The 24,193-nt window shown below is 54.9% G+C and overlaps 3 protein-coding genes across 5 annotated transcripts in view; 1 reads left to right on the forward strand and 2 right to left on the reverse strand.

Annotated features, from left to right (window-relative positions):
* Nucleotides 1-6,090, reverse strand: part of MTMR14 (myotubularin related protein 14) — a 33,083-nt gene extending 26,993 nt beyond the window's left edge. The window contains exons 1-2 of one of the 3 annotated variants that reach the window (XM_032698889.1): nucleotides 6,058-6,090; nucleotides 4,994-5,133 (exon numbers count right to left, since the gene is read on the reverse strand). In XM_032698889.1, coding sequence (XP_032554780.1) covers nucleotides 4,994-5,133; nucleotides 6,058-6,075 — 158 coding nt within the window. In that variant the 5' untranslated portion in view covers nucleotides 6,076-6,090. Of the gene's footprint in view, nucleotides 1-4,993; nucleotides 5,134-5,210; nucleotides 5,396-6,057 lie in introns of those variants that run through there. The other 2 variants (XM_032698888.1, XM_032698890.1) reach the window with 2 other exon arrangements.
* Nucleotides 6,091-6,645: 555 nt separating this feature from the next.
* LHFPL4 (LHFPL tetraspan subfamily member 4) lies at nucleotides 6,646-17,867 on the forward strand. Its single transcript, XM_032698912.1, has 4 exons — nucleotides 6,646-7,215; nucleotides 15,493-15,729; nucleotides 15,935-15,951; nucleotides 16,195-17,867. Exons 1-4 carry the CDS (start codon nucleotides 6,810-6,812, stop codon nucleotides 16,201-16,203), a joined length of 669 nt encoding a protein of 222 aa, XP_032554803.1. The 5' UTR covers nucleotides 6,646-6,809; the 3' UTR covers nucleotides 16,204-17,867.
* Nucleotides 17,868-19,079: 1,212 nt separating this feature from the next.
* SETD5 (SET domain containing 5) overlaps nucleotides 19,080-24,193 on the reverse strand; it is a 65,135-nt gene continuing 60,021 nt past the window's right edge. The window contains exons 23-24 of the mRNA XM_032698852.1: nucleotides 21,575-21,648; nucleotides 19,080-21,385 (exon numbers count right to left, since the gene is read on the reverse strand). Of these exons, the coding sequence (XP_032554743.1) occupies nucleotides 20,786-21,385; nucleotides 21,575-21,648 (674 nt within the window). The 3' untranslated portion in view covers nucleotides 19,080-20,785. The remainder of the gene's footprint in view (nucleotides 21,386-21,574; nucleotides 21,649-24,193) is intronic.

Below are 24,193 nucleotides of genomic sequence, written 5' to 3' on the forward strand. Positions count from 1 at the left end.
TTTCTTTATTTTGAAAGACCAGTGCACAGTACATGACAGCACCATCAGGGGCTGGCAATATCAGCACCATCAGAAGGGTCTGATGCAGACTAACATGTGGATTACTAGTGAAGGACTGCCGGAGTGAGACAGTGCCTACAAAAATACATGCTCTGCTTTCCTCCCCATCACCTTTCCATCAAAGTAGCTCAGCACTACCATCCTAGTGAATTCGCTATCAGATTGATAGTAATTTTTCAAGGAAAAATAAATAAAATAGAGAATCAAATCTTGAAAGCTCCATGAACCTTAGTTCTGGTCACTCAAGTACTTGTGTTGCCAGTTAATTAAACAATGGTCTGTAAATCAGCTAGTGGGTTGAGCAGGGTCCTTAGATTAATGTCAGCTGCATCTGTATAACTACATTTTGTTTGGTTTTCTGCTTGAAGTCAAAATAGAAGCGTGTTCCATGTTGGGAGACAATCTGGAAACAAATTAAAATTGCTGCAATTTTTCCTGTAGTGTCTACATTTGATAGGAATCCAAACTTAATTCTGAACTACACAGGCCTTCAAAACAGCAAATCAATGTAAGGAGGACTAAAGTTGCCATAATGAATTGGAGAAGTATCCAGACTGACATAATAGAAACCAGGTGAAGTCTGGACATACAAAACTGCATGGCCATGCACTTAGAGATGTTTAACAAGAATCTCCAGTAGCCCTTTCCAGTAGTGGAGCACAGTAGAACAGCCTAGATGAACTGGTTGTCTCTGGATCCTCACACATTATCAACATAGTAAGTCTGAAAAAAGGGAAAAATAAGATCATAGGAAATTCCCCAGAGGGATGGAGAAGTACCAGCATTACTGTGCAGAGCACAAGCTCTCACCTAAGGCATCTGATCCTGGTGACCCACCCCTGCATGAAAAGGCACAGCAAGATGAGTAGGATGGCCAAGGGACAGTCCACGCTGCAAGAGAAACCACCAGGGACTGACTGGCAGAGCAGATGAAGCGAGGACACAGCTCTTCAGGGGGAAGGAGAGAACAAGGGAGGAGGAGAACTCAAAGGCAAAGAATAATGCTGGCCTAAGAACAAATTAATACCTTTGTGCCAGAAGTTAAAAGAAAGTTGCTAAACTTCAGAATCAGTGAGAGTGTGGAGCAACATACCAGCAGCTGCCATTCTGGGAAGGATTAAAAAAATTAACCTATTATTAACAAGGAAATTGATCTGCTTGTGGAAAAGATTATACAAGGTGGTAGCAGTGGAAGCAGAGAAACAGCAAACAAGACCTTCAAGTCCTACATTTAAAAAAAAAAAAAAAGGAAAAAAAGGAAAGGAAAGAAGGAAAAAGTTCTCAGAATTAATGGAGGCTTAAGTTTATTCACATTTCCCTGCACACACAACTATTTTACAGTCCAGCTCCAAAGAGCTTTGACATATACCAGAATTTAAAGAACAAGAACCCACGCTAATCTTCTTTAAACGCTGTGAATGTGAGGGTACTAATTGCAAAGACAGGAAAACGTGAGCAGTGTGAGAAGAGATGCCTTTGTGTATAATTCCCAACACCAAACTATTTTGAAACTTGGAGATTGTGACGCACAGATTTGGTTGTGGGGTTGTTTTTAAATGAATGCATGCAATCAAGAGACATATCCTGCACTCTGCTCCAGTTGCCTTTATGTTTCCTTTGCAAAAGAGAATACAGATGGAAACAAGAACTTTAATGCAGTGTAACCAGAATAGCTCCACGGGACTGCTTTTAAGTCCAGAAGAAGGGATTCTGCAAAAATGCAATGCCTGAAAGATCAGAAATTGTAAGAGAAGTGCATCCTCAGGGGCTGAGACAAGACAACACGTTTCACCTCTCAGCACACTCACTGCAATTCCCTGGAGAGGCATCGCAGCACTGGGGAATGAGCCTGAGCAGCTTGGCAGGAACCTGGGGCATGGGGCAAGCAGGAAGCCCAACACCCCACTGGGGACACAGAAGGATGAGCCCCTCTCCCAGGCACACCATGTCTGCAAACACTCTGGAGAGACCTGCTCTGCTATCTGTTATGGCTGTGCTACAAACAGGGCTCTCGGATCTTCTCATCTCAATAACCATCATCAGTAAAGAGAGAGATAAACAAGAGCTAGAGGTAAACATGGTAAACAAACACAGTTGTACTGAGACTACTGTAGTAAGGGGAGGGCTGACCTGCTCTGAAGAACAGGTGTAATGCTTTTACAGGGACTAGTGATTAAATGCAATGTAAGTAGGAGTAAAATCTACTGAAAAAGGTTCAAAAAGAGCACTCTTCAGCAACATGAAAGAGCATCATTAAGGCTGTTTGGCACAAGGCAGAGAATAAGGCAGAAGGAATAACGTGTGACTTTTTTTTTTTTTTTTAACCTTTTGGTGTTCGGGTGGAGGGGTGGAGGGGATGTTGTTCTTCAGAAATTTGTTTTCCAGAAGATACTGCTGGGCAAAGCTTACTTCTTGACCTCCCTCCACCCAAAATCAGACCCCAAACCCAAAGTAATCTTTTTAAATGCAAGGGAAACATGTCCTGTAAGAGCAAGCAACTGTTTTGGCAACTATTTTAGATAGGCCTGAAGCAGAGATGCTCCTCTTTGCGCGACCATAACAGCACTGGAACAAAGTGTTCCTCTTATGTTGCTAGATTACACACAACTGTGATCATATTCATTTGGAGTGCAGACACATAACAGGATCATCTTGTAAAACCAAAGATGTGGCCTGTGACTGAGATTTGGACATTTTCATTAAGCACAATCACAGTAACTGCCAAGTTATGTTGGGTCTGGAAAGCTGCTCAGCAGAAAAGGACCTGTGGGTGCTGGTTGAGAGCAAGGTGAACATGAGCCAGCATGTGCCCAGGTGGCCAAGGGCATCCTGGCTTTTATCAGCAATAGTGTGGCCAGCAGGACCAGGGTAGTGATCATCCCCTTGTACTCAGCAGTGTGGTGAGGTGACATCAGAAATTTCCAAGCACAGGGAAAGACTCCTGAGTATCAGACACACTCTGCTACTTTTTGTGACTCCTCACAGTCAGCACCTGTGAGGATCAAGGGACATGGAGACTAAAAACACACATGGAATTCCTCCTGCACCTGCCTGGATTTCAGAGTAGTATTAGCAAACTTTGACCAAGCAACATCCTTTCTTCCCTGAGCTGCCCAGCCACAAAATGAACAGGATCAGGAAACTGATCTGGGTTAAAAGTATCCATTTTTTGCTGGTTCCCCACATGCTCCAGAAGCAGGTGTTCCAGCAGTGTTTGCACAAGTGAAAACTGTTTCTGAAACACCTTAGTATTCTCAGAGGTGTGAAGCCTCAAGAAGATCTTAGCAGCTGATTAAGAACATTACAAAAATGAAAGCAGAACTGTCCAAGGCCGGGCTGGATGGCACCCTGAGCAACCTGGTCCAGTGGAAGGTGTTGCTGCCCCTGGCATGGGGGATGGAACCAGGGATCTTTTAAGGTCCCTTCTAACTCAAACCATTCTCTGGTTCTACGAAAGGCAGCCAAAGACACACAGTCCTAGAGAGAGTGTCCTGCTCACTGGAAGAGGTTCTTGTGTTTTGTAACACAAGAAGTGCAACAGTCTCTATGTAATAATTATTCCACAGCCATGCAACGATGAAACTAAAACCTGAATTTGTCTAAAGATCACTTAGCAGCTTTGACAGAGAGTATTGCCCAGAAATCAGGAGAGGGATGATAAAATGTAGTCTGTTTCCATGACTCTCTGGGACAGCAAATCAAGACTTGGAGAATGAGTTTCAAAAAAGTTAATTGCCACTGCTGGCTTGCACAAGTCACAGAAGAAAATGGGGCATCAAGTGTGAATACTCTTGTTTCGAATACTTGTCAGAAAAATTAAAGCACCCTTTCCTCTTGCAAGAGCAGGAAAGCAGAAGCATTCAGTTTCTCTTCCCTAGTTACATTTACTGCTTCAGACTTCAGTTTCCTGTTTTTTGCAGCAAGGGGTTTAATCTCTTCTAATCTAATCCAACCATCAAACAGAAATTCTCCCATCTGACAGTCAGTTGTGGCTGGTTTCCAAAGACCCCCTCCTACAGCACCCAGCCCATGTGCCAGCACAGCAGGTGATGGTTTGCCTTCCTCAGGCAAAGCAGCTGGACATGTGAGGGGGACTTGGTGATCATTCTTTTGAACATGTTATGGTTATCACGGGCATGCAGTTAAGACTGCAAAACTGCGTTATGTCTTGTTGGAATTAAAAATAAAACTGAGATGCTGTGGTTGGAGCTGCAGGGAGCAACGTGAGACCAACGTGATCCTGGGCCTGTGGGTCAAAGTCCAGAAATACGTTGGCTTAGACATGCATCAAACTGCCAGGAAGCATTTCCCGTTAGCTCACTAAACCTCAGTGCCCACTGACCTGCCCTTTGCGGTGGGGAGAGGTGAAACAGCCTAGAATGACAGAAATATCTGCCAAAATGCCTCTTCTGCCTAGTCCTTATCAGACCCCGTGCCCCGAGATGCTTTGCAGACTAAAATTCCCCATATCAGAGGCCTTGCAGCGAGACCACGGGCACCTCATCAAGAGAGGGCGAGCATCACACAGTCTCACACTCAGCCTCGAGCCTTCGGACGAGCCGCAGCAGAGTAACCACCAGGACCCAGCGCTGTGCTCGCCTTTACTCCAGGGCCACATGCAGCGTTGCTGGCGCTGCCCTGGAGCACCGGCGCTTCCTTCACACCCCTCCTTACAGGTTCAGTTTTCACCACGGCAGCCCAGGAGCCCCGGGGCGCTGGGAGGAGCCCCACGGGAGCGCGGCAGCCCCGGGAGGCAGCGAGGGGAGCCCCCGGAGCGGTGACACCGCCGGCTATAATTAGCGCAGTGCAGGGCTTCCCCCGGACAGCAGCGGCGGGCGAGAGGGCTCCCCGGTACAACGACAACAACAACAACCAGCACCGCTCCGGCGGGTGTGAGCTGCGCGGGGCGGGACACGGGGACCGGGGGCCTTACGGGTCGCGGCCGGCGTCGCGCTCCAGGAGGACGATGTAGCGCGGGTAGTGGGCGCAGACCTCGCCGTGCAGGTTGGGGATCACGCTGTAGCGATAATCGCGGCCGAAGAGCTCCAGGCACCGCCGCTCGATCCGCTCCACCTGCGCAGAGCCACCGCTCAGTGCCCGCCGCGCCGGGACCCCCGAACCCCGCTCCCCCCGAGCCCCGGTGCCCTCACCTTGGCAGCGGCGGCGCCGCCGCCGTCCTTGGCGCGGTACTGTGCCCGGGAGAACTCGAGCAGTAGCTCGGCCAGGGCGCGGTCCCCGGAGCCCGCCGGGGGGCAGCCGCGGGCCGCCGCCGCCATGGCCGCGCCGCTCACCGCCGCCGCCTCGGGCCCATCGCCCCGCCCGCCGCTTTCCGCCCGCCGCCACCGCCCCTTCCGCCCGCTCCGCCGTCATCGGTGAGCGCCGGGCCGCGCTCCGCCCCGGGGCAGCGGGACCGCTCCGGGGGGAGCGGGCTGAGCTCCCCACCCGCGCGTAGAAAGACGGGGCAAAGGCTGTCTAGGCGTGCGCAGGACGCTGTGCTTCATAAAGAACCCCCTCCCGAGGTGTGGCCGCGCACACCGAGCCAGTGCCGGTCGGAGCTGCGGGATGAGCGGTACCGCGGGACACTGGTTCTTGCAGGGGAACACAAAGTGTTTTTCATCCGCGTTTGTCTGACTTGCAAACCAGATGCGAATCTTGACAAGACTTGGAAGAGAATGAGGCCCCTGGAGCATTTTATGACAGCCGAGTTTAAGTGCAGCTAAGGCGGTGCATCTCGGCACCCTGAGAAAGAAACTGGGCCGAGGTGGTCTGGTTTCTGCTGGGTTTGGGACCAGTGGGAGGCTGCCGGGGCGGGGGCAGGACTTTGGAGGGCACCTGCCGGCATACAAGTGCCTCAGGGCGACAGCCCGGCACACCTGACCTGGCACAGCTGCGTACCCGGCCCTGTCACCCCAGCTGACCTGGCGCACCTTGTGTACCCTGGCTCTGTCACCACACCTGACCTGGCGCACCTTCTGTACCCCGGCCCTGTCATCACACCTGACCTGGCACAGTCATGTAACTGGCCCTGCGCTGTCACACGAGAGGTTCTGGGTCGGGTCCCGCTGTCCCAGTGCCATACTGGTGGCAACTCAACTTACTCCGTCCCCACCAAGCGGGTGGGGAAGCTCTGCTCCCCGCCCCGCGGGCTACGCCGGACACTCGCGGGGTCGCAGGGGGTACGGGAGGATGGACGCCCTCCCTGCGGGCGCGCTCCGGCCAAACGCACCCCCCGGGGACCCGCCGGCACTGACCGGGCCGTGCCCAGGTGCTGCCCCAGGCAGGGGCGGACCGGGGAGCGGGCCCGGGGGAGCGGGGCGGGCCCGGCGCCGGCTGTGTCCCGGCTCGGCGACCCGACCCGAGCCGTGCCGAGCTGAGCCGTGCCGAACACTGCCCGTCGCGAGGCGACCCGAGCCCGAGGCGGGCGCAGCCGAAGGCGGCCGGAGCAGCCCGATCCCTGGGGGGCGCGCGCGGCGGGCTCGGCTCAGGCTGGGCTGGGCTGGGCTCGGCTCAGGACGGCCGGGCTCGGCTGGGCTCGGGCTCGGCTCCGCAGTGGCGGGGGGCGCGCGGCCGCGCGCGCGCGGCGGGAGCGCGCGGGGCGCAGAGGCGGCAGCCAAGATGGCGGCGCGGGTGTCGCAGGGCCCGGCAGCCCGCGGGCGCTCTTAGGCCGCGGCCCCCCCCGCCCCGCCGACCCCGGGCGGGCCCCCCGCCGTCCCGGCCCCTCCCGCCCTCCGGCAGTGGCGGCCGGCAGGATGCTGCCCTCGCAGGAAGCCTCCAAGCTGTACCATGACAACTACGTGCGGAACTCGCGCGCCATCGGCGTGCTCTGGGCCATCTTCACCATCTGCTTCGCCATCATCAACGTGGTGGTCTTCATCCAGCCCTACTGGGTGGGCGACAGCGTCAACACGCCCAAGCCCGGGTACTTCGGGCTGTTCCACTATTGCGTGGGCAGCGGGCTGGCGGGCCGGGAGCTGTCGTGCCGTGGCTCCTTCACCGACTTCAGCACCATCCCCTCGGGCGCCTTCCAGGCGGCCGCGTTCTTCGTGCTGCTCTCCATGGTGCTGACGCTGGGCTGCATCACCTGCTTCGCCCTGTTCTTCTTCTGCAACACCGCCACCGTCTACAAGATCTGCGCCTGGATGCAGCTGCTGGCAGGTACGCTCCGGCACCGGGAGCACCGGCACCGGGAGCACCGGCCCGCCCCGGGCCTGGCGGCGGGCGATGGGCGGGGGGAATGTGGGCAGCGCCGGGTGTGGGGCACTCCGGGAGGACCTGGCACTGGTAGTGGGGTCTCTGGCTGCAGGGAGCACGGAGGTTGCTCAAGGAAGCTGGGCTGGGTCCAAGCACTGCGGGGCCGTGGTTCCAGGATCCAGCCTCATGGCTCCTTGGGACACCCAGGCCGGGTGCAAGTGCTGACAGACTACCAGGAATGGACACCAGTTGGGGACACTGCCACCCAGGGCTCCCTAGTATCCCCTGGCCACAAACAACACTAGGGCTGCCCAAGAAAGCTGGGTTCTGGTACAAGTACTGGGTACAAGTAACCCTACAGTATCCCAGCCAGGAGCCAGGCCCAGGACATCCCAGGACTTCCTGGGACACCCAGGGCAGGAACTGGCACTCACAGAGCACCAGGAACAGGTGCTGACACTGGTGCCTGGGGCTCCCCAGGCAGAGGTTGGCTTCAGGGAACACTGGGGTTGCTCAAGGAATCTGGGCAGGGTACAAGCACTGTCGGGCCATGGGACATGCCAGCAAAGAAGTGTCTTCAGGACACTCCAGGGCTTCCTGGGACACCCAGGCCAGGCACTAGCACTAACAGAGCACCAGGAATTTGCACCTGTTCTGGGCTCTGGAACCTGCAGTTCCCCAGGAAGGTCTGACTCCAGGGAACCACAGGACTCACCGGGACACAGCAGGAAAGCTGGATCAGGGACTCCCCTTAGGGGATCCCGGAACAGGAGCTGGCCTTGGCCAGCTGGGCAGCCTGGAGTACCTCAGGAAAGCTGAGCCAGCCACTGGCCTTGGAGCACCTCGGGACATCCTGGGCCAGGGACCAGCCTTGGGACACCCCAGTCAGGAACCAGTGTTGGGACACCCTACAACAGGGACTGACAGAATCAAGGACCAACTGCAAGATGGCCTAGGACACATTGGACCTGGGATCAGGCCCCTGGGGATGCAGACACCCCAGGACAGTCCACATCAGGGACTAGCCTTTCTGTCAAACCAGCCCCAGGGACATAACTGAGCAAGCCTGTCCCCAAGGGATACTCACTTTAGGGGAATCCCCAGTGCCTGAAGGAACCTCATCACTGGCAGGAGCCCATGCATGGATCCCCCAGCCCTGTAAAAGCACCTGTGCACAGACAGACCCTTCAGCTCCCTCTTAAAGACATGTTGTGCCCAGGCCCCCTCCCTCCTGCATCATGAAAGAGCTGTGAGGACAAGCCTTTCTGAGCTCTCTCCAGTGCTTCCCATGGGGACACACTATACATTTACCTTGAGGTCTGCTCAGGCATGACCACAGGCTCAAGCCCAGTCATTGCCCCCAAAAGTGTCCCCGTCTATAGATTCTCTTTAGCTCCCTCCACAAATTAAACCCCACTGTAGATGTGCCCCAAGACCCTCATAGACTCACTCCTCAAAGTGGCACCATACAATAATCCAAATCTTTCTCCAGAAGGGGACCTGATGCCTGTACTAATAAGGATCCTGAGTATCCCTTGTGCACAGGCCTCCAACCTGTCCTAACAGAGAGTCTGTCCTTTTTGGAGAAAGACCTTGAGAAGTGATGCTGAGCTTTCCCTGGTAGGGGGATCCTTCACTTCCTTCTCTGTCCAGTTTTATGAACTATAGACAGACACCGTTACTCTCCACTACATACAAAGTGTGAATAGACCCAGAACTTCCACTGGAAGGACCCAGAGCAGCCCTTATTCCTAATGAAAGGACCCAGTCTGTCCCCTCTGTGAGCAGGGCCCCAGTCATTGATGTGGAAGGATGTAGCCCCTCCGTGCTAGGGCCTTGCAGCCAGCCCAGCTCTCTCCCTTGCAGCTGGCTGGGGCTGGAAAGCCTGACCTCTCGTCACCCAGATCAGGACCACAGTCAGACCAGGAGCTGCCTTGGCTTATCAGGAAATTCCCTCATCTTTAATTTTCCCTGTCCTGAAGATTTATCAGTTTAAAGCAAGCTCAGAGCCCAAATCCTACCAATGATTGTCAGCAGCTTAATCAAGTGGTTTGGAGCACCCGAGTGCTGCTGCTGCACAGGGAGCTGTGTGGTGGAGGGCACTGCACTCGAGGCAGCTCTGAGCTTCCTCCCCATTGCCTCCTGTCCTGCCCTGGCTCAAGTTTTGATGGCCACAACAGCACCCTGTGCTGTCAGCTCTGGATACTCCTTGTCCTGCCCTGGGGCTTGTCCCTGCTCACACTTTGCACCTTGTGGTTACACATGCGTTGCTCATAGTGGCACTTGTGAACCCCAAGCATGTGTTTTGCTGGGGCCATGGATCAGCTCCTCTGGCCCCAGCTGGGCCAGGCTGTCTTGGAGCTCTCCCACAGCAGCACGGCTCCATGGCCTCTCTGTGCTGGGGAAAGTCCAAGGCAGCATTAACAGAGATTGTCCCTGCACTCTGCCCTGAGACTGGGCAGCACAAGAGAGCTCCTGTCCTGCAGGACAGGCTGGTGTCCCTGTCAGGGAGGGTCAGGACACAGAGATGGTGGCGTGGTGTGTCCCAGCAAGAGGGAGTCTCATCCTGGAGCATTGGGCAGGGCTGAACTTCTGTGGGCATGTTAGAGATAGCTGCAGGTGAATGTGTTACTTTGTGCATGGAGGAGGAGCTGCTGTGACCCATGGAGAGCACACAGGGGCCAGATCTCATGAGTAGGGCAGCAGCCTGATGCAGGCTCTGGGACAGCATGGTGGCAAACTTTGGAGATTCATCTGCCTGGGAGGTTGGAGGGTTGTGCCAGAGGAGAGGGCTTGGAGGGGCAGAGAAGGGAAGGACATTCCTCCTGCCTCGATGAGGCTTTAGCTGAAGGAGGACTTGCACTACTACAGCAACAGTGAGACCCAAAGTCTCTTGGTCTCACTGGTGAAAACCAGGTAACAAGGGGACGGGCAGAGAGATGGGGCAGAGGTGTCCCCACCCTGTCCCTCTGGGATGTCCAGTGCAGAGTACAGGGCTGCTGAGTGTGGGCATGGATGGGCTCTGCAGAAGAGAAAAATCAAGTGCAGGAATGTGGGGGAGGGGGATGAGGAATTCAGGATCTCTTTCAAAAAAAAAAAAAAAGTTTAAATCATCAATGTCTAATTAGTGGACAGCAATCAAGGCAGAGTTTAATTAGAGCTTGACAGAAAGCTCCAGCTCAAAAGCCACTGCCCCCCTAGGAAGAAACTGGATCTAATTAAGAGGAAAGACTCTGCTTTATCGCAAATAGAACGTGGCCATCTGCCCTGTTCGAAATCCCAGTAACGCAAAACGAGATTTTGCTAAATCCTTCTGTTACAAAACCAGAGATGGGCCCTTAACATGAGCACGTCAGCAACTGTGTGACTGACAGCACCTGGTGCCACCCCAGTACTCAAAATTAGTGGAGGAGCTCCTTCAGAAAGTCCCATGGGATGATGCTTACTTGAAGAGAAGTGGGCTGTGATGGTAATTCCCCTTAGGATCCATCTGCAGGAGACTGGAGCATAGGAATACACCACCACCACATACTGGGGAGGCTTCCCGGGAGTCTGAGCATTTCCTCCGATTTCCTGATCCTCTGCTGTAGCATAAGGCACAGTCACCCTGTGAGTTAACTCCAAGCTTTGTCTTGGTGCCCACAAATAATCCAGAGTAAGAGAGCCCAACCACCTCTGTGTGACTCTGCATCCACATGCTTCCCATCAGGACAGTCACTCTGAGTGGGTCCAGGGCTCTGTTTCCAGGGGGTCTTCAGTTTTGTACTTACAATCTACTGAGGGTCAAAAGAGGCAGCCAGCTGAGCACACCATCCCTCTTGCATGTAGGAATGGACTGGCCACATTTTAAGGTGTTTCCCTGTGCTTCAGGTCCAGCAGTCAGTGTGGTGAGACCTTGCAGCTCCCCTGGGGATGCATGACATCCAGGGTCATGCCTTTGACAGTAGGGCTGGGGTTTGTCCTTGTCCATAGCACTTTGGAGTTGACTATGCCATGTCCAGGCACCTTACCTGATGGACAATCTGGTAATACATATCCATCTGAGCCCTTCTCTCCTTTGGGAGACTCCCTTCAGAGCTACACTTACCTCTGGGATGGGCCATTCTGAGGGCTGGGAGCAGAGGCAGAGCCCTGAGCAGCGGCTTCATCTTCTGCATCTCAGCCGTGTTTGCCACCTTCTGCCCCTTGCAGGGCATCATTCTGGCATGTCCGGGAAGAGGAGTGCTGAGGAAGCCCATTGGCAGGTGCTGGGCTGTGCGTGGCAGGGCTGTGTGGTGTGGGGATGTCGCCTCAGCCCCAAGGGAGAGCAGGGTCTGGCCCCAGCACCACAGCCCTGAAACGCTCCGTGGTGCTGGCAACGATGTGGTGGCTCTGCTGAGCCACATCAGGACAGGCTCATCTTCCTGACTGGGACTTGCTGGAGAGCCAACTCCTCCCTAGAGTTTGAGGTTTCAAAACAATTGTTTTCATGGATATAAAAGTCATTAATTGATTTTCGTAATGAAAAAATTTGAGGCAGATACCACTGCTCCAAACCAGCTTGGAGTGTAACTTGGACAGCTATTGGGAATGAAACTGCCCAGAGAGGTCATGGAGCTTCCCTGTCTGGAGACATTCAAAACCCACCTGGATGCATTCCTATATAACTTGCTCTAGGTGACCCTGCCTCAGCAGGGGGATTGGACTGGATGATCTCCACAGGTCACTTCCAACCCTAACTATCCCGTGATTCTGTGATTCTGTCCTGTATCCTCAAACCCTTTCTCTGTCCAAGGGAGAAATATTGCCAAAATATGATCTTTCAGGTGAACCACTTCCACCTGCCGACCTTGCAGCAAAAATTACATCACCGCAAAAAACCTTAGCCTTTGATCAATTACCGTCTTCTGCCCCCCAAAAAAGCTTTCCTGAAGACTCCCCCCTCCTTCCACTGCCACTCCTGCCTTGCAGCGGGGACAGGAGCAGGGATTCAGCCTATTCCTTGCATCCAGCCGGCGCCGTGTGCTCGGCGGCAGCAGCCCCGGGGTTTGCACGGCAGCGCGTCCCTCCCGTAGCGGCTGTTAATGTGCCTGTGTACTCGCAGGGAGGGGCTGAGCCGCGCGTTTCGGAGCCGCTCGTGTCCTGGAGCTTACATCCCTTAACTGTTGTTCCAGATAAAGTAACTGTCAGTTCTGATTCATACAAACTCATAACTCTATTCTGAATCCTGCTGATTTTTTGGCACGGAAACGGCCTGTGGAGCAAAATGCCGTAAGGGAGCTCGTGTCTGTGTAAATGGCCGGTGCTACTCATCCTGAGCACCCTGTCCTTAGTGTTCATTTATTTTTGAGGGATTTCAGCTTTTATGGGAAGGGAGGGCGGCTGTGTTTGTCCCCTTTCCCTTCAGTGATCAGATCTCAGGAGGTTTTCTAGTGAGAAGCAGCCACTCCAGACCCCAATATCACAGCCCAGCCCCTGTTCCCCGGAGGCTTGGGGCTCACTGTCCCCACACCAGGTTTAACAAGCCTCTTTGGGCCCCAGTGGTTGCTGTTTTCCCCCCTGTTACCCCACATTTTCCAGTTTGCGTGTCCTGGGGTGGTGTGATGCTCTGTGTGCCCGTGCTCAGGGGGAGGCCACATCTCTCAGCTGCAGGGCATGTCCTGAGCTCCTTCCACCCATGGCAGGCAAAAGCAGTAAAAGCCAGTCTTCACCCACACCTGCAGACTAAACTGGACAGAAAAAGTGATTAAAAAATCAGATTTTAATGCTGCAGGCACAGCTGCTCAGGGCAGGTGCAGTACTGGGATAGCCATGGTACTCAGCAAACATGGGGCTACTCAGACAAATTAGCTAAATGCACCTTGTACCAGGAGATGTTATCCTGCCGGGAGGAGCCTCCTCTTGTGTTGCAGCCTGAGTCATAATGTTACATTCCCTTTGATTAATTTCTTTTGCAAGGATATCAAAAGCCCTTGAGATGCCCGTTTCATTTCTAGAGGACCTTGACAAGGGAGCACTGAGGAGTGGGAAGCCATGAACCAGCTGTAAAACCAAGCCAAGAAATGCTAGTTTTCCTGGGGCCAGAACCCCAGCCCCAGCAGGATCATCCTCCCTCCGCATACACCCTCCCCCAGCAATCACTGAAATGCCTTTCCAACTGGGAAAACTCTAGAAGAGGGAGTTGGAGCCCAGGGCCTGGGAGAAGGATGGCAGCTGTGGGGTGTGACAGAGTAGCCAGTCATCCTTGGTGCCACTGTCAGTGAGGACTCGCACCACACCCTCAGAAGAACAGGAATTAAAAGCAAAATGGATGGGAGTTGGGTTATTTTTTCCTATTTAATAGCGGCTCTAGTAGGAGTCATCACTTGGTGTTTTTCATGTGTTTGCAAGATGTAGAAATAGGTTGTTTTAAACAAAAATCAAGGTTTTCCTGCAGGTCTGCAAGGGATCTTGGGGCATTGGGAGGCAGGTGCAGGCAGAGCCCCAATCTTGCACCCCTCAGAGCTGTTGCAGAGGGCAGTGCTGAGGCCTGTGGACCATGTGGGGATCCCCTCCTTGTTCTTGGTCCGCTCTTCAATGTCACTCCTTGCTGCAGGCACGGGAAGGTGTTTCCAGGACATCAGGCGGGCTGGGGACATGCAGAAAAGGGAATTGCTTGTGACAGAGCAGAGGACTCGGCTTGCTGCTGGGAACATGTAGGACAGATGGGAAGAAGAGAGCACTGAGCTGCTCTGAGCTGCAGGGACAAACCCACCCCCTTGCCAGGGATGGCCACAGAGCACCTTAGCTTGTTTCACACTGCACTGCACTGGGAGCTCAGTGGATCCTAAAATCCTCTTAGCATCTTGCTTTCACAGGAACAGTCCCTGGCACAGGTTTGCTGCACCTGCTCCCCTTTGTTTCAGGCCCTTGGCTGAATTAATGCTATCCTGCCCCAAGGTGCCCAGGTCAGCATCAGGCCAGGCTGCACCTCACCATTTACCACGCAGAGCACGGCATTGGTGCTGATTGTACTTCCTTGCAGAGGGATGGTTTGGGGCTGGCCCAGTCCCAGCAGGCAGGGAGCTCCCCCAGACACGCTGTGCTTGGCTGGGAATCCCTGGTGATGATGTACTGGAGGTGCCAGCTTGTCGGCTCCTGTGCAGCCATGCAGTGCCAGGGTGGAACCAGGGCTGTGCACGCCCCTAAATCAGCATGTAGGGCTCACCACTGCCTGCAAAGACACTTCTACAGAGCAGGTTTGTGATGTGGACGGAGGAGGCAGAGACCAGGCAGCAGCTGGCACGTGACATTATGTGCCAGAGCACAGACTACTCGCCTCAGTGTCCCTGCTCTTTTCTGGGTGCAGCTTATCAGGATGTGAGGGCAATACCTGCTCCTGGTGTGATGCCCTGCACGTGCTTCCCTCCCTTCTGGGATTTTCCTTCCCTCCTGAGAGCAGCTCAAAGCACATGCCAGCACCTGGAGAGCTTGTGCCAGACCACCAGCTGCCCTCCCCTGGGGCCACTGCTACAGCACTCGTGCCTGCAGGGTGTTTGCTGTCCCTCCAGCAGTAAGGGATGGGGAGATAATTCCTCACTGGTGCTGGCACAAGCTTCTTGGTTCTTCCCTAACTCAGGGCAAAAATACCTGCAGGGCACCCCAGCCAACATCATTACTATTTTTAGCCTTCCCAGCTGATACGGGCAAGGAGCTTTTATACTTGCTGTAGTTAGAAAAAACGTCACCTTCTTACCTTGACAGTCACAGGCTTTGTGTTGGCATTTCCCTCCCTGTGTTTCCTGATGTCTCCTTGCTCAGCATGGAGCGTGCAGGATGGAGGCACACTGGGAAGGTGACCCCTCTGGGAGCGGTGCTTGCAGGATGTTGGGTGCAGGGGCTCCTGGGGATGACGATCCTCTCAGCACGCAGCATCCCTGCCCGCAGCTCCTGCCTGGTAGCTCCTGCCCACATGCAGGGAGTCTGCAGTGATGAAGAAAGCCCATGGGGAACCACTGATCCTGTGACTGATGCTGGAAGAAACCAAGACCCTGAAGCTCCCATTTGTGCGTGGGCAAGATTTGGGGCAGCCACGTGCAAACCCAGTCCCTGGGGCTGCCGGGGCAGCGGTGGCTGTCTCCTGCCATGTCACCTGGCTGTCATGGGGCCAAGGTGGGCTCCCTGACAGGCGTGGGCTGCACTCATGCACTGACTGGGGGGCTCAGTGCCTGGCACTGCCACCCCGTGTCCCCTCTGATGCCTCCCCTCCTCTCCCCCTTGCAGCTCTCTGCCTGGTGCTGGGCTGTATGATCTTTCCTGATGGCTGGGATGCAGAGACCATACGGGACATGTGCGGGGAGAAGACAGGGAAATACTCCCTGGGTGACTGCTCCGTGCGCTGGGCTTACATCCTGGCCATCATCGGCATCCTCAACGCTCTCATCCTTTCCTTCCTGGCCTTTGTCCTCGGCAACCGGCAGAACGACCTACTGCACGAGGAGCTCAAGACAGAGAGCAAAGGTGAGACCCACGCTGCCGAGGGTCCCAGGGCCCTGGGGGGATCCTGGGTGGGAACAGCCTGGGGGGTTTGGCCCCTCCAGCATCCTGGAAAGGGTCCCATGGGCTTAACTGCCACCTACAAAGCGAAGCAGGCTGGGCAGGGTGGGAGCGGAGCGGGCTGCCGAGCCTCTGTCCTGCCTGACACCCGTCTCTTCTGTTTCCACAGATTTTGTTGGCACTGCGGTAAGTCTTGAGTGTCACTGTCCTGTCCCCTGGCCCTGACTGTGTGGCGTGTCTGGGTGTGCTGTGTGGCTTGGGATGGGGGAACCCTGTCTGTGCGGGCAGCGAGGCTGGGGGCAATGGGGAAGGGAGTCAGCAGGGACGGGGTGGGGCGCGGCAGGGACGGGGACAGGCATGTGCTGATGGCACGATGGTGCAGTAAGACCTGCCCAACACCGTCCTCGACCCGCTGTGCTCTCCCCACAGAGGATATAAGGCCGACCTTCCGCAGCAGGACCCTCTTCCCATGGCCGGCAGCCTGGGCGCTCCCTCCCTCTCTTGCCCTTCGTCTGCTGCCAGCGGCCACACAGCGTCCCGCGCCGCCCCCCGGGCCCCGCCGCCCGCGCCAGGGATGCGCCGCCCGCCCGCCGCATCCACGGCCACCTCCATGTCCACGCCGGCACCGCCATCCCACGCACCCCGCCAGCTCCGCACCCCGCGCTGCCCGCGGGCCGCCGCCGGGGAAGGATGCCTGAAACGCGCTTCGTTCAAGAACAGCATCCAACTGCGGTTTTGTTTCAAGGAAAAAACAGTCTCGGAGTTTTTAACAGATTTCTACATCCCCAGGACTCCTGACCTGCTGCCTCCCACCCGAACGCGCACCCAGTGACGCCCCGTGCCGGCTGCTCCGGGTCCCGGACCCCTCCCCACTCCCATTTTGTACAGCTCCGTGATCCTATCTCCACGGCCAGGGGACCCGGTGGCCGGGATAGGGCCCAACCCCTACTTTTACATGTAAATTCATATTCTCTAAACAGGGTAAAGTGACTCGAACCCCCTCGCCCCCCACCCCGGGAGCCCGGCCCCAGGACGCGGTGCTTCCTGGCGTGTGGCCGGGGCCTCGCTGCTGCCGGCCATGGGACACCCGACACGCTCCGTCGCTGAATGTAAGCCCTGGTAAGTGGGAGCAGCTGAACATGCAAAACCCCCTGGGCGGGTGCAGGAGGACCCCCCGCCTCCCGCCAGACCCCTCCCCGAGCCGGCCGCGGGCTGTTGCCAAACGCCTTCCCTCCCCATACGGTGCTTTATCTCCACTGGTGACGGCGTGGCCGGGGGTACCCAAGCCCTCCTGTGCCCACCCGGCCTCCTGGCTGCACCTCGCTGTCCCGCGGGGAGCCGGGGGCAGCTGCCCGGCTCCGATGGCCCCCACACAGCACCCCAGAGCCGGCACCGACACCCCGGCGCGGGCGGCCGCAGCCCGGTTGTGGCTCTGCAGGCCAGACCGGTGTGTGTGGGCTTCCCCTGGCCACAGGGCCTTGGGTCACCGCAGCCCTCGCAATGCAATAAAGTCCTCAGCACTGGCCGCGTCTCAGTGCGAGCAGCCGAGGCTCCTCGCAGGGCCCCGGGAAGGGGGGGGCCCCCAGGGGGCCCTGGCAGGGCTGGACCCAGGCACTGGGCAAGGCCGGGGAGCAGGGAGCAGAGTGGGTCTCGGGATGGGGCCACAGAGCATGCAGGCTGCTGAGGGACGGCATCAAGTGCTCTGCAGGAACCATCGCCTCAGCGGGCACCAGGGGCTGGTGGGAGCAGGTAAGTGGTGCCCTGAGGCCCTGCAGGGTGGCGGTGAGGGATGGAGCTGTGCCGAAATACCATCTGGATCTGGGAACCAAAGTCACCCGGGACGGCGTGGGTGCCGTGAGCCTGGCGGTGCCCACCTCCCTCCGGCAGCTGCCCCCCTGGAACCAGGTCAGCAGGAACCCCCTGCGCCTGGCAGCACCTGGGCCTTGCCAGCTTGTGAGTGCTGTTGCCAGCTGAATTGGAAAAACAAAACAAGAAAAATCAGTGGAGAAAGGAATACAGTAGCTGTAATATATCTGTATTTTAGTACAAAGTTTGATACAGTGTTTCACAAAACCTTATTGAAAAATATAATTCAAACCAGACAAGCTCGGAGCCCTGTGGTGTGGGGAGGGTTGGGATGGGCTCCTGCCGGCACCGCCAACACAGAGGAGGTGGTCTGCAAGGTCAAAGGACCCCACATGGGTGTCCGAGCTGTGGTGGGGAAGGGAGGGTGGGGAAGGGAGGGTGGAGAGCCCTCCCTGTGCCCAGTGGGGTTGAGCCTCCACCCACATGGCCAAAGCAAGTCCCCAGGGAAAGGGTCCTACTCTGTGGCAAGGCAGGAGGTGGGACAGGGATCCCATTCATCCTTACGAGCTTTTGAACCTGTCCCTTCTGCCACGAGTGGTCTGTCAGCTCACAGGCAGACACAGGCTGATAGCAGCCTCCCCAAATTCATCTAATTCCAGTGTCTTGATGGAAAAAAACAACTTACATGGCTGGTTGTTCCAGCGGCGTGCTCTGGTAGAGGAGCAGGGATGTATTCCAGGCTGTGTGAGGGCAGCATGGGGAACTCTTGGACATCTGGAGAGCTTTGGCCAGCTCTGGTCTCGCCGGCACAGGACGTGCTTGGAGCCCGGGTGAGCCCTGCACTGGCAGATGGCTGAGTGGCGGGCTGGGTCAGCTGCTGGGAGAGAAGTGGGGGGGTTGGTGCTGCCCACAGTTGCTTTTGGGGAGGCAGTACAGGAGACGGAGTCAGACTCTTCTGAGGGATGCACAGGGACAGGATGAGCCACAACAGACACTGTCCCACAAGGTGTCAGGGGGAACGTTCTCATTGTGAGGGCAGTCAAACACCAACCATGGGCATCTCAGACCAGCACTTGCAGGCAACACGTGGTGGGCCCCCCTCCAGGCTCAGCCCATCTCAGGCTTCCTAAGGAAAAGGCAAGCAACATGAAAACCCTGGCTACCAGCACACCAGAAACCAGGTTTTGAAGCAGGTGCAGTGGTGCAGAGGACATCCTCCACACCATCTCCTCCCAAGATGAGCAAGAACAGCAGCACAGCCACAATCTCACAACCCCAGCCAGAAGCTCAGGGCATTTCCTTCCCTCAGGAACAGCAGCTCCCGAAGCAGCCCCTGGCTTCACCCAAAATGCTGGCAGAAGGGAGGTCTGCAGGGCTGCTCCCGTGAAGATCTGCTTACCCTGCAGGGACAGGAAAGGGAGACCAATATGCCTCCACTCCCTCACCCCACATCCTGGGCACCAGGGCTCAGGGTGGTAAGGAAACAGAAAGAAATGCAAAAATACCGGTTTTCAAGTTAAGTATTTTTATTATCAAAATTATTACATCTCTTGTGAAAGTTCAAATGTTACAGCATGGTGTAAAAACTCCACTAGAGTAAGAAGCTACAGCCCCCACCTTTCCTAGAGCTTTCCAGGGCCCCTCCCTCCTGCCCCCCTGCTGTGCCCAAAGGTGCTGAAGCCTCTGGGCAGGGCCCCCCGGCCCCCTCTCGTCGCCTGGCAGGGCAGAGCCTGCCTGCCCCGTGCTGCTCAGAGCACGAAAGGGGAGGCTGCACCCCCAGGGCTAAGCCAAGTGAAGTTTACACCTATTTTATACAGTATACAGACACCCAACTGCGGGGTGACAAGTTCCATCCCAACACGCTCACAGCCAGACAGTGTGAGAAAGTTACTCTTTGTTTCAATATTTTAAAAGTCTCCCCTAGGCTGAACAAACACCTGATTTCAATTGTGAATTAGAGAAACCTGTAACAGTCCTAAAAAAAGAGGAAGAAGACTGTGCATCTGAAAGGACAGGGGAGACAGACTCACAGCATTATGTTATCCAAGAGAAAGGAGAAGTTCCACTGCAGCACCAGGGATGACACCTGTCATATATTAGCTAACCTACTATGGTTATAACTGAATATAAAATTAGATAAATAAAAACACGCCCGATATTACAGTAAACAAGTGAGAAAGAAGCTGGCAATCGTATGGAATTGAACAGACAGCGCACTGTGTCTGGGCTGGCTCTCCTGCCACGCTCGGCGGGTGACGGTGGCTGGGAAGGACCCCACATGGCATTGCCCCAAGAGCCTCTGGCTCGGCACAGACCAGGGTCTGCACCCAACACCCCAGCACCATCCCTCGGCAGCCCCCGCTCCTCTGCCTGCAGCCCCCTGTGCACTGCAGCATCACTTGCCTGATCAGGCCCTCGGTCACTCCCCACGTGTCTCCACACCGGCAGCCAGAGACCCCTGGCACGGCGGCATGTGACAGCACAGCCTCGGCCGTGCTCCTGTTCACAGACTCCTTAAGCGACCTTAGAACACTCGTTCATGATAGCCCTGCAAGGAAGCAGCACATGACAGCGCACCCCAGACCCTCTGCAGCGACAGGCACACTCTCCAACCCCCTCCCTCCTGTGCTAGTTCACATTTGCGGAGACTCTGTTGTCCTGGAAAAAGCTCTGACAGTGGCAGTGGTGACCCAGGCCCAAAGGCAGCTGTGTGCGCTCATCTGCTTGTGACTGGAATGATCGTAACGGATTAAAGCCCTCCCCAGAACGCACTGAGAACCTGACCTATAAAGAGATTGGAGTTAACTTCCCCCAACGTTTCCTTTAAACTGCTTTCAAATTCAAAACGGTGTCCGTGCTGCATGAGTGACTATGGCCATGGGCACGGACCAGAGACAGAGGCTGTGCCACAGTCATTGCACTTGAACCATTTGCTTTTTTTTTTTTTTCCTTTTTTTTTGTTTTTGTTTTTGCAATGTACCCACGCATCAGGGAACTGCTTTGCTACAGTCTCTGCCTCAGAGAAATCTGCGTTCTCCTACCAGGCCAGAGGCCAATACTGCTCACAAATCTCACCCGTGCGTTTCAGACCTCAGCCTCTGACCCCTGGCACCCCAGCATCAGGTGCAAGCTCCCAACGCCGGCCCAGGAGCCACTTCCAGAGGTGACTGGAAGGAGCTATGGGCAGTTTTGTCCTCCTGGAGTCCAGGCAGCCCTAGGAAAGTCCTGTTTGAGTCTTTACTCCAGAACCTTGAAGCTGCTGCAGTCTGTACTGGTGGACACTGCCTCCCCCGCGGTGTGGATAGTGTTGTGCACTGGAAATCACTGCGCCCCGGGAGCCCTGGTAGAGCACAGACTGCCCGGAGTTGGGCAGACTGATAGTCCGCAAGTCTGACTGTAGTGAGCGAGCACTTTGGGGAGCGGAGGAGGAGCCCGACACACCCGTGCAGGGCTGGGAGCCCGACTCGGAGGAGAGAGAGTCCACAGCTGTCTGCTGTGCCGGGCTGGCAGCCGCGGGGCAGCTCTTCCTCAGGAGGCTGCTGCTGACGCTGCCAGAGTGCTGCTGGCTGCTGAAATACCCCGAGGTCCCTGCAAACAGGGCAGAGCAGTCTGTGGAGACCGAGTGGGCAGGGCTGGAGTACGAGGTGGAGGAGAGGGATGTTTCTGAGGAACCATGGGAGAGGCCGTGTCCTGTCCTCTGTGCTGCTGCTCGGTAGCTGTATCCAGGAGACGGCGCGAGGTGCCCTCTGTACGGGGAGGAGCTCTGCTGGAGCAGGGTCTGTGATTCTGCCTGGGGACTGTCAGACTGCAGCAGCTGAACAAGGCATGGGGAAAAAAAAAGAAAAGGCATGTCAGATTGACTTTCACGTTTCCTACCTCTTTCTCATGATGAAGGTACTTAATGCAGCAGGACTGGGAACAATTGGCAGCCAAGGGCAGTTTCCCCCTTATCTCTTTAAAGGTTTTGTTTCAGAATGTGCAGATAATACGGGAAAACATTTACCTGGTAGCTGTACCGAGAAGGACTGTAAACTGCTGGTCCTTTGTGGGCTTCTGGAGTGTCTCCTTCTGCTGTGTCTGCAATGTACAGGCAGCATGTTAAACCTCACCCTCTGGACTGAGGCCGGACAGAGCTCCCTCTCAAACAGCACCACCGACAGCCCAGCCCTCGTGTTCTGCATCCAGCAGCAGCTGAGACCAGAGCAGCCTCCCCAGCCATCAGCATTCCAGAAGCTGAAGAGTCCCAGCAGAAGACAACTGGGAGACCTTAACATATACAAACAGCCACATGTGTGAAGAAGGGCTACTCCCCTCACCCCAGTGCACTCTGGTTCAGCACAAAGCCCATCTGCCTTGGACCAGCCTGTCTGAATGGCCACACCTGGAGACTCAGCATGGACACAGCCTGGGCTCCCCTGGCTCCTCAGCAGGATACCAGAGGCAGAAGATGGTTTCTAAGATCTTGGCAATTTCCCACTCAGCCTTGGTTACAGGAATCCACAATGGATACAGTTACAGCTCAGGAGACAAAACTGTCCCTTCTTGGAGGGCTGTCAGCAGGATCCTGTGGCCGGTTTTCCTCAAAGGGTAGGCAAGAAGTACTTACTGCAGCAACCCAGCCCCTGAGCCCCGTGTATGTTTCAGCTGCTACCCTTGTAACCGTGGCTGGTGATCCTGCTTTCTTCAGGAGGAAGCTGCTGGGACTAGGAGACTTCCCATCAGAGTTCTGTTGCAGACTAATGACAGAGAGTTGTTTATCTGCAGCATCTCAGGGATTCTCAGCAGCCAGATTTGAAATGCCTTGGTGAAACACTGTTGGTATTAGTATCAAATTTATATGACAGATGTGTCTCAGTCATGAAACAGGACACGCTGCCTCAGTCCGCTCTGTACTTCTGCCAGACAGGTCTGGCTTTGGCCCCAGCTGCACTGGCACGAGCACCAGTGCCAGCAGTGTCTCTGGCTCTGCTGCCATTGTCCTCTCTGTGCTGCACTACAGTGCTGGCTTAGCTAACAAGGATCTGGACAGAGCTCGTCTGCTCTTGAGGCTCAGGAGCCTTTTTCCTCAGGGCACAGACCTGCACAGAAACTGGGGCGTGAAGCTTCCAGCACGTGTCCTGTGCCACCTTCCATTCCTGAAATGACATCAATGCAGCAAGTGGCTGTTGGACTTGCTGTAGGTGACATTCCCAGTACTGCAGAAAGGCAAAATTTGGAAGTTCGGGGCATGTTTTGTTAAGCAGTCATGCACTGAAGAGACTAACTGTTCAATCCAGGAGATCGCTGTGATTCACAGAAGTATGAGAATCAGAAGAAATCTAAAGACTGTTTTTTAAACAGCCGGGCATGCCGGCAGAGCTGCACAATTTACTGCCAGTGCCTGTTCTTAGAAAAATCCTTGACAAGTTAAAGAGGAGTTGAAAGACTAAATTACAAAGGGTAAATAAACTATGACCTTCCTGAATTTGCTTTATGTAAACTTAAAAGCTAAAGCCAACATTTCCCTTCCCCATTTCCCAATACCTGCACTAGGAATGACAAGAAGAACTGCTTTTCTTGGCAGTACTGGCCTGTGTCAACCTAAAGCATATATGAAGTGACAGCTTTAGCTGGGAGCAGCTGCAGTTCTCAGAAGCGTGGAATGCACACAAATTCCATTTCATTCCTACATGCCTCATCAGCAAACCTCCAAGTTTGGGATTTTTCAGTTCCCCTCAATATTATCTGTTACAGCATCAAGTGAACATGTGCATCTTCACCATTCCAGGTGCTACCAGGAACGGCACGGACTCAGCCACCCGTTTGTTTCATGAAGAAGCAGAGCAGCAACTGGGGGAGGGAAGGTGGCTCACAAAATCTAAACAAGAATATAAACTAGAATCTAAACAAGCTGCTGAAGAAATTGCCACAGTAAGCAAAAGAAGAAAAAACTTATTTTGCTGTGCTGGGATGAAGGAGACAAGACGACTTTTATCAGCTGCAGCATTAGGTTTTCACAGCTCAGAGTGGGATGGGGTTTATGTAACAAGAAAGAAGAATGTACCACTGCAGATGAAAGTTTAATTCCAGCCTAACTTTAGGGTGAGACTGAAGAGCCAGAGATGTACGGGTTAGAGTGGGCAAAGGCCTGTTGCAGGAGCCAGGATTTTGCCTACCCAAATAAACACCAAGAAAGCCACTTCCGATGGTACAGGAAAGACAGGGAAGAGACTCCCAGTGGGGTTCCATGAAACTGTGATATTTTTGATAGGGAAGAGGATTTCCTCTCAAGACTGGATGAAGGAAAAGAATTGAAAAGATGTGCCTAGGTGTACAAAACCAGGAAAACCCTCGATGAGACACCAGTTTTCAGAAGTTGTCTCAAATACACCTAACTGCAACTGGGGGGAAAAAAGTCTGATTTGGAATGAAGTAAATACATACTTGCCCTAAAATGCTCAGAAACAAGACATTACATTTGTGTGAATGTTCAGCCAATGAGAATTAAATGATAGCACCTTCTTAGCACATCTGTCCAAGGACAACGAAGCTGTCCCTGTCAGAACCAAGATGCAGGCAGTCTAGAATCCAACCCTGGAGAAACCTAGTGGTCTTCCAGGTCTAACAGAATAGGGATATAGGC

This window comes from Chiroxiphia lanceolata, chromosome 11 (assembly GCF_009829145.1).
Source record: "Chiroxiphia lanceolata isolate bChiLan1 chromosome 11, bChiLan1.pri, whole genome shotgun sequence".
NCBI lineage: Eukaryota > Metazoa > Chordata > Aves > Passeriformes > Pipridae > Chiroxiphia > Chiroxiphia lanceolata.

What these genes read in the sequence shown, in the direction of transcription:
- LHFPL4 (XM_032698912.1), top strand. Translation starts at nt 6,810, where the DNA reads ATGCTGCCCTCGCAGGAAGCCTCCAAGCTGTACCATGACAACTACGTG. An exon ending in CTGGATGCAGCTGCTGGCAG is followed by an intron (nt 7,216 to 15,492) that starts GTACGCTCCGGC and finishes TCCCCCTTGCAG; the next exon opens with CTCTCTGCCTGGTGCTGGGC.